General features: G+C 41.8%; 1 protein-coding gene across 2 annotated transcripts; it reads left to right on the top strand.

Moving 5' to 3' along the window:
- The first annotated feature begins 290 nt into the window (after positions 1-290).
- Positions 291-13,899, top strand: LOC119373448 (uncharacterized). Of its 2 annotated transcripts, XM_037643480.2 has the most exons (8): positions 293-505; positions 1,631-1,682; positions 5,028-6,683; positions 9,812-9,986; positions 11,630-11,792; positions 12,128-12,251; positions 12,367-12,544; positions 13,300-13,899. In XM_037643480.2, exons 3-8 carry the CDS (start codon positions 5,221-5,223, stop codon positions 13,825-13,827), a joined length of 2,631 nt encoding a protein of 876 aa, XP_037499408.1. In that variant the 5' UTR covers positions 293-505; positions 1,631-1,682; positions 5,028-5,220; the 3' UTR covers positions 13,828-13,899. The 2 variants fall into 2 exon arrangements, with proteins under 2 accessions (XP_037499399.1, XP_037499408.1); XM_037643471.2 differs by lacking the exon at positions 1,631-1,682 and having other exon boundaries at positions 291-505.
- Positions 13,900-14,380: the final 481 nt, after the last annotated feature.

Genomic DNA, 14,380 nt, shown 5'->3' with positions numbered 1-14,380 from the left:
ATCAAATACTTTTTGAGCTGAAGATTTGAACAAGCGATTCAGTAGCATTTTCATTGGTTAATAGAGAAGTGACCGGTTAGGTTGGTCTTCCGCAACAGAAAATAGTCTATGTAACATAGTCGTTATTCTGCATGCTTACGTAATCTAAAATATCACGTCATAGCGTATACAATTATTAAGTAATCTTCTGTTTATTTTTGTTGTATTTACTGTTCCTTTAGGTGCGTAGAATATGTGAGAGAGTTTGACGCGGACTAATCGCGGGTGTGTGCGACGCGGACTAATGCACGGTGTGTGCGACGGTGCGGTGCCGGTTGACGCTGCCTGTTTACATTCGAGCATGACGCGGGAGCTATGAGTTCCACGGCGGGGCCGGCTTTAAAATTTTTAATTCTGTGTACCTTTCATTGAGCACAAGTGCCGGATATCGTGCTTCCAACGTCTGATCAAGCATGAGTTCTGCTCAGAGGGAGCCGTTGAATATCGAATTTTCGGAGTCTACTGAGTAAGTTTCGCTGGAAGCGATTATCTTTTTTATTGTGTGGTATACTTTTATAGTTAATTGAAAGGCGAACTTAATCTGTCATGCTTTGGCAATATTGTGAAAGTCGGCTAACGGACAGTACGTGACTTGGAACGCCGGCGTTCGAAGGCTGTGTTGCGTGCCTTATTCCCCTGGTGCGACGTTTACACGGTATTTTTTTGCTTGTTTCTTTGCTGTCACAAAGCAGCTCTCGTGTTTAAAGCCGTGTTCAATGCAACGCAAGTTGCTTTCGCACAACACGGAAAGAGCGAAATATCGTTGGTTGCCGTCGCAGTACTGAGCCTTCGTTTTGTTTACTTACGCTCACTATTCCGAGTTTCGATTGTCTCACAAGTGGCAGCAAATCTTATCCGTCTCCACATTTGGGAGTTCTCTTGGTTTCCCACTCGAGTGTGCTGTACGCGCCTGTAAGCGTGTATATATAACGGTTATGTACGTTGGTGCTTTCCTGACTCTAGTTGTCGTTTTGTTGAAAAGACGACGGAACAAGTTCGCTTGCTCTGGAGGCCCGGAAAACCTGTTTGAAGCGCCCGCCCACGGTCTGCAGGTTTTCGCCGTCCGCTCGCGACCGCAATATCTTCGATTCCGAACTTCGCACGCGTTTCTTCGTAGGTGTGCTTGACAGCTGGGTGCAGCAGTGCTCTTGTTACGGCCCAGGGCTCCGCTGATAAACATTGTTCATGGACCTCTGTGGTTTTCAGCTTTCCTGTTCTTTCTCGCTTGTCGATTGCTTCGAGGTCACCCGCGTGGAGGTTTGTTGCCTTGGCGTCTGGATTGTAGCGCGATTACGTTTTATCTTGTCGGTTGGTAGTCGTAAACACATCGTGTCGTTCATAACCGATGGTGCGGCCAGTCGGCAGAGCATCACGCCAGCGGGGACGAATGCCCTCTAAAGTGATGTCAACGACGAAAATTGTCGCACATCTGTCGAGTGCTTTTGGACGTTCATTCGTGAACGGCTGCAATTTTTCGACCGCCTAGCCTTTTTTTCTGTACGTAAATCACTGAATTGGTCTGCCCTAGCTGATCGCAGAAACGAATTGCTGTGTCGATCGTCAGTTTAATTGTATGCGCTTTTTCTTCTAGGCAGTGTTCCTTTTGTTGCCGATGAAGCACCATGGATGATCGAGTGACAGTTGTATGTTCTGTTATGTATATATGCACACAAGTCTGCAAACTGCATTTTTGACGGCTTAATGCAAAGCATGCATTGACACTTCGTTTTTGGTAAATTCGTGATAAGTTTATTAGCTGCACTGTTTGTGTTTGCATGAAACACCCCCTAAATGCAATCCATTGGACCCGACTTTGTAATAGATTCAGTATATAACTGTCCAAACAAGATGAGGACAAAGGTACAGACACATGCGCATTCTGTGTACACCTTGTTCTCACCTTAATTGTACTATTTTATAATGGGCAGGAACCAACCAGCCCAAACAATTATTCCTGTGCTTCTTATTTTTAACAACACTTATGATGTATATTTTCTCTGCATTTCTTAGTAGGATGCCTGTTCAGCATATGTAAATAATTCTCAATAAAAACTGCAGCTGCTGTGATGTGTCTGCATTCATCTACACTTCGGGTCGAGGGACCTAGTCTGGAATAAATTATTCTGAACTGCCTTTCCGGGCAAATCTAATTTGATACACATGTTTGCACGAAAGCTGAAGTATGATGGTTGTTTGGTCCTCCTAACATTAAGTAGCATTATGCCGTGCCAAAGGTTAACACTATTATGGCTATTTACCTGAGAATAAGCACACTAAAGCATCCACAGGGCCATGTCTGCTTGCCACCACTTACTGAAATTTTTGTGCTAATTGCATACAATGCCTATTTTTTTTTGTGGAAAATTTGTCTTGAAAACTGCTTCCTTAAATAATACTTATAAAATTATTACAACGATTAGCACAGGAAGCAGTGATAGGTCTGTGTGTACATTATCAAATACTTGATTTCTGTCATTTTTGCATTGTTCTCATATAAACAAAGTGCTGTCCTGGATAATTTAATACTGTAAGATCCAAAGAAGCAGCTTGAATTTTTCCACACATATCTTGAAAAGCCAGTGCTGAAGCTTGCATTTCAGACCACTATATTCATGGCAAGCCTTTTTTTTTTCTCTTCATAATCTCATCTTTTTCGTTGCCTAGAGGCACTAGTATATCAGAGGTATTGTACACGTAAGTAGGTTACTGAACTGTTTGCACTTTGAGTATATGGACACAGACTTATGATTCAACAATTTTAATGACCAAGAAACTGCATGGAACTTCAGGACCTTCCAAAATTACAAGATTATGAAATCCACTTTGTGTGCAGGCATGCCTAGGTGAAGCGGAAAATGCTTTTTTTTTTCATTGTTGGGGAGGGGAAGGAAGGGTACCATATCAAATTATTAATTGGTTTCTGTACTTTCTGGATAACTTGTGGTGGCAGTTGTTGACCACCTTGTTAGCAAGTCAGCACCACTAAATTTGCAGTTTCTTGACGCACTCTGACAATGGTGTGTGTGTGTGTGGTGTGTGTGTGTGTGTGTGTGTATATATATATATATATATATATATATATATATATATCACACACACAGGTATTGACAGACTTGCATAAACTTTTAGTGGTTTACTGAATTGATTGCTCTTCTGAGGCATGTTCTTGCACCAGTTTTTGCACTGATCAGCAATTTTTGCATATATATATATATATATATATATATATATATATATATATATATATATATATATATATATATCACACACACACAGGTATTGACAGACTTGCATAAACTTTTAGTGGTTTACTGAATTGATTGCTCTTCTGAGGCATGTTCTTGCACCAGTTTTTGCACTGATCAGCAATTTTTGCCTACTTGCCTGTAGCATGACTTGCATGACCACTCTTGCTCTCGTGTTGTGCACCCCCAAAATGGCACCCACACTCCTCATTGGGAATCCCTAGGCTTTTCTCATTGGTACTAAGTATACTTGGTGCACTGGCAACCTTTAGAACCATCACGCTTTATCTTAGTTTGTATAAGGGGCCTTGCACTTGCCATGTACATGGTATCTTCACCATAATGGCCCTGTGCAAGGACACTATGCAGTATTGAGCTTTGCTGCATTTTTGACCTCTTCATAACAAGATCTGTAGGTGACTGTAGTGCTTATAAAGATGCAGCCAGAATGCCACTGGTATTTGAGAGCTGACCGCTTCAACATAATTGGTTTTTACTTTAGTTGATTTCCATATTCGAAAGGGCAGCATCTGCCAGACTCTGGATGAACAGAAGCTATGAGCAACTGGACTGCGGTATTAAGCTAATAATAATATAGTAGGGCAGCTGAGAACCATAATACTTGCTGTCACAATCGGTGTCGCCACATGCTCGTGAGACAAGAAATGAGCACCTGCAAGGAAGTGTTTTTTGCACTCATGATTTTGCTCATGAAAATGGATGCCTGACTGTTTGTTCATTGTGTAGTCAAATTCAACCCCTGATAAGGCTAATTCACACCTGTGACTAGCACCTGTTGTGCGACCAAGCAGAGCGACTGGTCGCCTTGGTCAAACAAAGCAAATGGCCGCTTTGGTCAAAAAGTGACTGCTTTGACTCAGTCGCTCCCTGCTCAATTTTTTGGTCGCACGAATACAGTGCATAGTTTTTTTTAATTTAAATTTCATTTAATTTCGCCCAACTCCACTTTAAAGTAAAAAGTCACAAACCTTGGAACCAATCACATGCACAGCAGTAGGACGTTACCTTATTTTGCAAAGCAACGGCAGTGCGAGCAATTGGAATTTGGTGTGGCGACGGGTATAGGTCGCACTAACAGGTGTGAATATTGTTTGCACGACCAGTGGTTGTCACAGGTGTGATTGAACCTTTAGTATAATGGTCAATGCATGCTATGAGTATGTTATTGCATAAAGTTTGGGCTAAAATTTATGTTAAAGAAAAGCATGTTGTAAAGGCAGGAGTCTCTCTAAGTAAACAACATACTAGTGGCCTCCTTATTTAAAGCTTGATAGTTTTCTCGCAGGAATATGTGAAGAACGTTTTGTAGGCTATACCAATGATAGTGGCACTGAGTTAGGCTTGATTTGCTTGAAATACTGAACTTTTCTTTGCCTGTGTGATTTGTATTCAAGGAGAGTAACATTTAATGACCAGATATAAATCAAGAATGCAATTTAGATAAAAAGATGGTCCAAATTCATGGTATGAATGCAGTGCCTTGTTTCACTACAGTGTTTGTGCTGCACTCAAACCGTGTATCAGAACTTGATGGTTATTGTACCATCTGTGTATTAGTTTCTAGCATGTTCAGAGTTTTTTTTTTCTTATATGCAATGGATGCGCACTACTTTCATTAAATTAGTGGTAAGCGTAAATTGATGGCCACTGATGTGTTTAGGCAAAGTGAGTTTTGTGAGAGATAACAAAGGAAAGTAATGGTGTAAACGTTGCACATTCTAGGTTTGGACGATGGCAGCCCCTTCAAAAGGAAATCAACCAGGCAGATCTACCGGAATCTTTGGTGATTGAAGATGACCTCCACTCCTTCACTGATCCTCCAGCTCCCCGCCCTCACTGTGATAATTCAAGTTGCATAGTTGAAGAGTCGGCAAGGGCAGCACCAGCAGAGGCAGCAGTAGAAAATGATAGTACAATGCCCAGTACAGTTTCCTTCACCTACACTAGCACAGATCCAAAGTCCAGTGACGGCTTGGAACTTGAGAGCTTCTCTTTCGAAGGAAGCTTAACCAATGACCCTATGAAAAACAGCATGGCTAAGAAATCACACCAAGTTCCACAAGCTACAGAGCCATCTTATCCTTGTCCTGTATTTCCCAGCATTCCCGACTTGAGGGTGGACATATCTCGAGCGATAGTTGCTAGTCAGTCGGATAAATACAGTTCAAATACCAATCCACAAAGACTAGGTGTATACCAGGATGATAGGAAGCACTGTGTTCGTCACTCGCAGCTTGCATCTGACGATTTTAATGACTATTATACCAAAATGCTGAGTGCTAAAAAGAAGCAGCCTCTGCATATGCAGGACCCACCACTCTGTAGTTCCTGTTCACAGTCGATGATGCAATATGTCTCCGCAATCCAGACACTTATCCAGCAGCTCAGTGTAGACATTATTGTGAAAGGGAAGGACCCTCCAGACTGTAGCTGGTGTGCACGGGAGAAACTTGCATCCTTTCAAAAAACCTGGGTCCCTCATTCATTTGGAAGCGGCTCCACAGCGGCAGCCGACAGACTGGACCATAAGGATGCTCAGTATCCTTCGGGCTTGCATAATGGACAGGCAAATGCTGCTTCACCAGAAGCTCATGCATGGCAGTGTCCCGCATCACCTTCCTCAATGCCTGTACCGGGCCACACTTCCACTCAAAGCTCAAACAAAGGGCATACGGAACTCTTGCGTTCAGCCCAAGGTGTACAGAACTTTCCAGACAGTGGAAAGTTTCAAAGTGAAGGCACTGTTTCATTTCACTCTCAGCCTCTGAGTTTGCCTGCTGGCCAGGTACCAGACATGGGTGCACCCATGAGCAGTGTTGCTATAAACTCACTGAGCAGTGCCCTCGTTCCAACTGGTTTGGAGCAGCCGAACCTGCCTAAGCAAGATGAGCTGAGCCTCTTTGCTCCTCAGCTCCCAGAAGTGCAACATGTCATATCACCAGAAATTGGCTTGTCACCGCCAACTTCACAATACAATGGAGATGTAATTCAGCCTTCAAAAAGTGATGAGATCAAATTAGATGCTCATTTCAGTGAAAGTGGAGAACACCTGAACTCAGTCAAGCGACCATCGGAGCTCCAGCTTCATAACCTTGGGTCAAACGTCCAAGAAAATCTGGCAGGCAATGGGTTACCTCCAGCAGAACATAGCGGGGCTAGACGAAAGTCATCTCTTAGTTCAGATTGGATGACTGATCTTGTCCAGCCACTTATCCCAGAACCAGCGGTGCCAAGTGTGCGAGATGAAGCTTATGTTACCATGGCAAACAATGACCTAAGTGCCATGCTATGCCTTGTCCTGGGAAATTCACTGTGGCTCTCCAAAACCTCTCGGTCTCTTGTCATCTTGGTGACTGATGGAGTGTCTCATGCATTCAGGTTGGTTGTTCATATCTGTACTTTTCCTCATTAGTTTCACAGTTCAATTTTATTCACTAATATTAGCCTCAGAAAATGCTTGCTTTACACTATTAGTGATTAACCTATGTTTCTTTAGCTGTGGGGCACAGGGAATTATTAGCAATTTAAAGGGGTACTGACACAAAATTTCGCGGCCGAGATAGCCTGCTGGATTGATTCCCGTGTACGTGTGTGTACCATCTGCAAAATATCGACAGCGAATAAAGCTTGGAAGGTATTTTATATGAATTTTGAAGTTCGCGAGCGCGATCCAGCATTATAGGCCGCACCTGGTGCATTGACACCCTCGGAGGTGACCCGAGGTGACCCCCCTACTTCCGTAATCGTTTCAGCCGGTACAAGTTATGATGACGTCGTAGCCACCATTTCTGTTTTGACGCGCTTCCCGACGAATCGCTCCTCACCAGCGGGTCAAACTTGAAGTGATTTGCCACGTCGAAAATTCCTTCCATCCCCGCTGCAAGAAAATCGTTGCCATCAGACGACAATGAGCCCGACGACGACAGACCACACGGAAATGCGTCACTGTTCTGTGTGCTCACGTGACTGAGCGTTTCACTCGCTAGGTGGTGATAGTTGCACCCGGCGGCTTGTCGTTTTTGGAGCTCTGTCAAACCGAAATTGAGGCTGTGTCGGTAATGAGGAGCTTGTAATTATCTGTCGCGCGCTGCAGCAAACGATGTGCCGTGTTATTACTAACAGGCCCCCAGCAACACATTGCAGCAAAAAAACGCGGGGCGAAAATTTTTGTGTCAGGACTCCTTTAACCTTTGCAAATTGTCAGCAGTGTGTTTTCTTTGGATTGTGAATTAATTACATATTGAGTTAACTTGTCTATGTATTGGACGGAAATAAAAACCAAAGCAGCAGCTATCGACAGTAGTGTGCGTTTTTAAGCATAGTGAAGGTATGGTTGTGGATGTTGCCAAACAATGCTTTCACAACATTGTTGCAATAAAGAATGTGTCATCAGTTACACAAGTTTAAGGGCACTGAAATGTGTTTGGCCATCAAATTGCAGAAAATGGAAGTAATGAAGATTTTCTGCTTTTTGAAGAGCTCATATTTGCCACTGTGTGCATATAGCGCCTGCGGGCTTCTATGACAAGCACCACCCCCCTCTTACACATGCACACACAAACCATTTGGATCACGTTTTTTTCACATTCACTTAATGTCCTTTAATGTGACCTTGTTAAAATGGGGAACATTCTTCAAATTATGTCATCCAGATTAAATTATACATTTGAAAATTTCATTGTGCAGGTAATGTTTGCCTCGAGACCTGGTTAGTTCACCCAACATTTCATGCAAGAAAACGCTTGCAGCAGAAAACACCAACATACGTACCAACACGTACCATCTGGTTGAACTTTCACCCAGACAGTATTTCATCCCGGTTGAATTATCATAGATTCTGCAATGGCTAATAAATTATTTAATAAGGCCTGTATATAAAGTTCGGAGGTATCCCACTTGCCAGCTGGCAGCTTTCTTGCTAAATAAAATGGCTTTTTTCCAATGCTCTTACGCATGCCACATTTTTTTTTTTTTTGCATGAATTTGTGTTCTTAGAGATGTATTCAGTGCAATTATTAAAATTGATACTTTATAGCATTGTACTTTTTTTTTCCATTCAATATTCTATGTTCGCTTGACACACGTCATGTGCTGCCCCCTTACTTGATGCCTCCCCTGGAGCCTGTTAGGTATTTTTAAACAAACAAATAAGGACGAAGAAAAACGCAGTGCCGACCAAAGTAAAAATACATATATAAAAAATGTGTCTGGCTCCTTCACGGTAGCCTTGTTCACAAACAAGGCTCCTATTTTCTTCATCCATGTCATTCCCCGATTAGATGAGATCCTGTCCAACTCTTGACTTATAAAAAAATTAATTGTACAGTGCAATAGCTATGATGTAGATGCCGGATGGAAGCATATCCTAGAGATCCTCTGTGTCCTCTTGTCTTGTCGTTTACACAGCTGCCCATTACTTGTGCTGTGAACTGCTGACTGTATGATAAAGGTATATTTTAGATATACCTTTACCATGCAGTCAATAGTAAAAAGGTATATCGTAGGTATATGATCGATATAATGTTGCTCTTTGCAGAAAGTGTAGGCATAGGTGTGCACACGGGCGGTCAGGGGATGCCCCCCCCCCCCAGTCACCTAAGAAGAGGGGGGTGCAAAGTCTGCCCCGTACATTGATTTGATAGGGAGGGGGGTGCCGCAATGAACCTTTGCCCCCCCCCCCCCACCCGAAGGGGAACCCTGCACATGCCTATGTGTACAGGGAACTGGAAATCATGTATCAGTGAACTGTCAGTTATACTAACAGAAGCAAGCTTAATTGCAAAAATCTGTCTGCCAGCCTAAGCGATGAACTGTTTGCATGACAAAAAAAAAAAGGGCGGGGCGGACACACACTGCATTGATTGTTATATCAAGTGTCAAAGTGGGATTACGTGTTCATAGTCCAGTGGCATGTTATGTGTATTCAACCCTTCTGTCCAGGTCATTGCTTTGTGCTGAAAACCTTTTCTTAGTCTGCATTCAGTGAATTCAGGCAAATGCTGTTCTTACATTTGGTGTTGACACTGTGGCACAGTGCTGCGAAGGGCTTGAAAGCAGCCCCACCATTAGTTGAATGAGGTCTGTGCTTTTGGCAATACTGGTTAATGGAGCTGCTGGCAACATAGTCTGGTTAGAGCTCGGCAGTATTAAACATTCAGGTCAAAAATAAGGAAAACCTCATAACAAAGCTTGCACCTCTTGTAACTGTTAGACATAATTGAATTGATTGATACCTGATTGCTCAAAGTTGATTGCATATGAATGGTTGAAGCTGTTGGTAGTACAAGGAAAATGAAGACTAATTTTGCTTTATTGTGTGCAGGTTTTTATAGAATTGTTCATTAGATGTGGTATTATAACAACCACAATTTTTTCTGTTTGTGATATGCGTTTAATTATGTGTAGTATAAGACAACTATGGCGACTGTTCACATGACGTTGAATGTGGTAAATTCTGTGTAGCAAACTATCCAGAACGCAGTTGTATTTGTGAATTGTGATTACAGGCATCTGCTGTCATGCGTCTTCAACGTGGTGCTCTCAGTCCGTTCTCTTGGGACACAAGGTACCACTAAACTTGCCCTCTTGGAACAGCCAGACATCGGTGTGTCATACACCAAGCTCCACGCTTGGCGGTTGACACAGTTTTCAAAGTGTATTTTCTTGGATGCTGGAATGCTGGTGAGCTCTTAAGGTTTGGTTTGTTGTCTCGCATTGGTACTTGTGTGGCACCAAGCTAGTTTATAAACTTTAAATTGCATGTTGGCACTACTAGGAAAGACAGACTTAGAAGAATGGTACAGAACCAAAGGGTCAAATGCCAGGTGTCAAATGTTCATTCCATGAGGGGTGTAGGAAACTTGTACAACACTGTGTACTAAAGCGTCATACCGAATAGTATCTGCATCTCACTTGCGAAAAGACTGGCGTACTGCTAATGCAGTTAGTATCTCTTGTCTTGATGTAGAATACTTCTAACAATTGCCATCCTGTTGAAACTTTTACCGAGAATCTTGATCTCTCATTGCTTTACTTTGGTTGAAGAACAGTTTGAGATACCCAGCCAATACATGTTGTACATGTATTGGCCGGGTATTGTCATTGCAAAGTATTGCTCCTGTGTCCCTATTGATCACGTAGCACTTAACAATGATACTAATAAAATATAATTTTGTTCCAGTTCTTTGTAAACCCATTTTCTGTGCGTTTTGTCTCTGGCCAAAAGTAGTGGCCAGGTGCTGTATTCTTGATTGCATCCTCTCCACGATACTTCCACTTCATGGATTAACTTCTAACATGCCTCGCAGTGCGATGGGAATTTAGTTGCTTTCATGAATTTTTGGCTCTTCATCTGCCAGTGCTTCTGCCTACTGTGCAACATGAAATTAATGCTAATGTGAAGTGAGCAGTTTCATAGGCTGAGCCATTCAGCAGTCATTGAAAGCAGTATTCCTGATCTGAGAGAATAGTTTCATTCTTTATGTACCACAAGGACTGACCATTTGACCTGAAGGATGTTAAAGGTGAAATATGATTGAATGAAGAGCATCATTATATTGGACCAGTCAAATTACACTTAATTTAAAGTATACAGCATTTCTTGATATTTGCCAGAGATGCAATGTACAAGCCCTTGTAGCCTTTGTGTTTTAATCTTGCCACTGTGTGTACAAAACTACTTGAATAACAGCACCAGGTGCAGGGCAGGTACTTTTCTTAATGCAGTTTTAAACTGCCACATACTAATTGAGCATTACTTTTGAAGGGCTTATTATGTGCATATGACTTAGTGGTTGGCACAGCATGTTAGAAGGGCTGGTACATGCACGCACAGGGAGTGAAGAAAAAAAATAGACAAGCTGTGTGTGTTCTTTCATTGCACCAATTTTTCACATCAGCTATGCAAAACCATTTAACCCGACAGTTTGTCCTTATGTCAGAAGAATTTGACATGCATGTTGGCTGCTCTGTTTTTGAGCTCACTCATAGTTTGGTAGTGACTTGTAGACTGGCGGGTCATTATTGAAGTTAGCAGTAGAACAGCAGTGGCCATGAAGGGAATATTTTTTTTTCTTACCCTAGAAGAAACATTCTCTGTAGATTGAAAAAAGGTGGATAAGATTACCGGGCTATCAGTATGACATGGTAAGGTTATTTTTACATAACATAACATTAACATGTATATGTACAATCTGAATAATTTTTTTACTATATGTTAGTGCATTATAGTTGCGTTTAGCTCAGGGCAAGCAGTTTTATGTGTATGTTGCATTCATATGTCAGAGAAGACTGCACTTTTCAGTTAACTTGTTTCCGCTTTCCAGGTTGTTCAAAACTGTGATGAGTTGTTCGAACGTGATGAGCTGTCAGCTGTACCTGATATTGGCTGGCCAGACTGCTTTAATAGTGGTCTGTTTGTGTATGTACCATCTATGCAAACTTTCTGGGACCTCATCAGCTTTGCTGAACGCCAAGGGAGCTTTGATGGTGAGAAGTGGTCAATTTTTTAAATTGAGCTTGTTGTAACCTGCACTGTTTGAATGTTCATGAAATTTCTACAACTTTGAATGGTCAATCAAATCAAATGTGGATCAAGGACACAGTTTTTTATTTGATTTCAAATATATGCACACCTCTAATTATGTTTTAATCACTTTATATTCAAATACAGGGCTTGCACCTGTTTTTGCAGTTGTATTTGTAATGCCTTTGCCTTGAATATACCTTTTTTTCCAAACCATTTGCATGTACAAAATATGTTCCTTACATTGCAATTCAAGCAATTTTTCTGCAGTAATTGCATTTGTTTGTGCCCTTTTCAGGAGGTGATCAAGGCTTGTTAAATACTTATTTTCGTAATTGGTCTTCTGACATAAACCGCAGATTGCCATTTATCTACAATCTGATGGCAAATGTCTGCTACACCTACAAGCCTGCATTTAGGCAGTGAGTTTGCATTCCAATATTTCTTCATACTTTTATAGAAGAACATTAATTAATGTCCTGTAAACATTGTTTACTTCTGGCATAACATATTTTGGACTGTTCTTTCATATTGCAGGTTTGGCCGTAATGTCAAAGTGGTGCAGTTTCTTGGTGGATACAAGCCGTGGAATGTGAAATTCCATCCTCCCACAGGCACTTTGTCACCTGCTGCCAATGTACACCCAACATACGCCCAGTTTGTTCAGTTCTGGGTACAGATATTTGTCAAGAGGGTTCTTCCACTGTTCTCTTCGGTTTGTACAATCATATATTTACACAATAGGAAATTGTTCTCACTTATTAGATTCTGCTTTGTGCTTTTGCCAAGCCATAACTTTCACACTTGTGAGCACATGTGCTTTTCATGCTTTGTTTGGAGCATGCTTTACAAGGCTGTTAACTGTTGCACCTCTTTTTCTTTTTTTTTTTCTTTCTTCATGCATTCACTGTTCTCCATTACTAGCATGCAGTGAAAATGGACAGGAAGAAAATTGTTCATTGTGCTACAAACACAAGAGTACTGTCTAAGTAGTATACACTGACCAGAAATGTTAGACACAATATTATTGAGAACTAACAGACGAGCCCTTAAAAGTAATCTTCTTTCCTTGACCGAAAATGAAATGGTTCCATTATGCCTCCTCCTGAGTAGATGAATTATCATTGAACCATCACTTCATTAAGCAGTTTACATTTACATACTACTAGTTTTCCCTCTGATCCTATCACAAGCTATATCAGATTTGCTCACCTTGCATTATAACCATACCAAGCACGTCACTATGACTTAACAAATTTGGAAATGCCTAGTAGACTTCAGCTTCACAAATGTTCTTCCTTGTGTTGTATTTCTAAATACTAATGAGCATCCAAAAGTATTTGTGGTGTGGTCTTCTCATTGTTATTAGGCAATTTCTTATTTCTTAGTTTTCTGTAAACTTCAACAATGTTGTGTTAAAACGTTTCTATTGCAAACCTGACAAACAGGAAACATTGTCTATACTTGCAGACCATACAGAACAAGGTCAGTGAGCAGCGCTACACATGTGCTCTGGACATCCTGCAGCACTTTCCATCATTCCTTGTGGCTGAGCCAGTGGTGTACCTTCCAGCACCATCTCTTCGTACACACCCCAAGCCCATCCTCTACCTCCCACCGGGGGCACGCACTGCTCCTGAATCGACAATCGGGACATCTCCAGACACCGTAGCTGTAGGCACAGAGGCTGGAGTTTCTGAAGTAGTAGAGGATCCAGAGCATGGTGTTGAACCAGATACAAATAGTGCCTCCGTTCCAGTTGCACACAGTGCAAACACAGTACCTAAAGAGAAGGACCTCCCGAAGCCTTTGCCTGTAGCAGTAGATGACAACTGCAACATCCTACCCGAAGCCAGTGTGGAGCCCACAACTGTTGACGATTTGTCAGGGATGTTGGCATGGGAGCAAGGGCGTGCAGACTATATGGGCGAGCACTGCTCAGATAACATCATGGCAAAATTGGATGAACTCATTGGCCCTGGCATTCAGACCAAGTAGAACGTATCAATGTAGGCTACATTTGGTTGTCCATACATCAGCCGGTAAACATTAAATCTCACTGTCATTTACCGTCTGTCGATTCCTCCTTTTAAATATGACTTGCATATTGCACCCTTAAAGTGCAAATGTGTAAAGTACATTTGAGCTCACTTTTGTCTGCAACTATTTTAACTGCTATGACTGAGACTTGCAGAAAATGTTCTGTTCAAATAATGTGATCACACTGCCCTAGAAAACAATATGCCGCAATTCTTTGGACACCGCCTTCATGGCACTTCAAAAAAGTAAATGTGAGTGCTCGTCTCAGGCTTGACTATTATTTATATTTTGCCTTTGCAGCGGTATTTCATTAAGGGTGCCCAATGTTGCCCATCTAGACTTTCTGCATTAACTTTATGGAAATTGAGGGCCTGGGTCATAAATGGTTGGCAATAGCCGTGAGCATGTAGTACGTTCACTGTGTGCTTAGGCCATGTTTTTAGGTGCATAGGGAAACATTTTATACTGTTGCTTACTCAGTATGCATGTGTGAAAACCATGTTCCTCTTTG

Source organism: Rhipicephalus sanguineus, chromosome 1 (genome assembly GCF_013339695.2).
Source record: "Rhipicephalus sanguineus isolate Rsan-2018 chromosome 1, BIME_Rsan_1.4, whole genome shotgun sequence".
Lineage (NCBI taxonomy): Eukaryota > Metazoa > Arthropoda > Arachnida > Ixodida > Ixodidae > Rhipicephalus > Rhipicephalus sanguineus.
The sequence above is the reverse complement of the archived record's forward strand: the minus strand, read 5'-3'. Positions and strand labels throughout refer to the sequence as shown.

Bases quoted from the DNA above. Each gene is read 5' to 3' on its own strand.
- LOC119373448 (XM_037643471.2), top strand. From the start codon at position 453: ATGAGTTCTGCTCAGAGGGAGCCGTTGAATATCGAATTTTCGGAGTCT. The intron at 6,684-9,811 runs GTTGGTTGTTCA...TTGTGATTACAG, and splicing joins GGAGTGTCTCATGCATTCAG to GCATCTGCTGTCATGCGTCT. The intron at 9,987-11,629 runs GTGAGCTCTTAA...TCCGCTTTCCAG, and splicing joins TCTTGGATGCTGGAATGCTG to GTTGTTCAAAACTGTGATGA.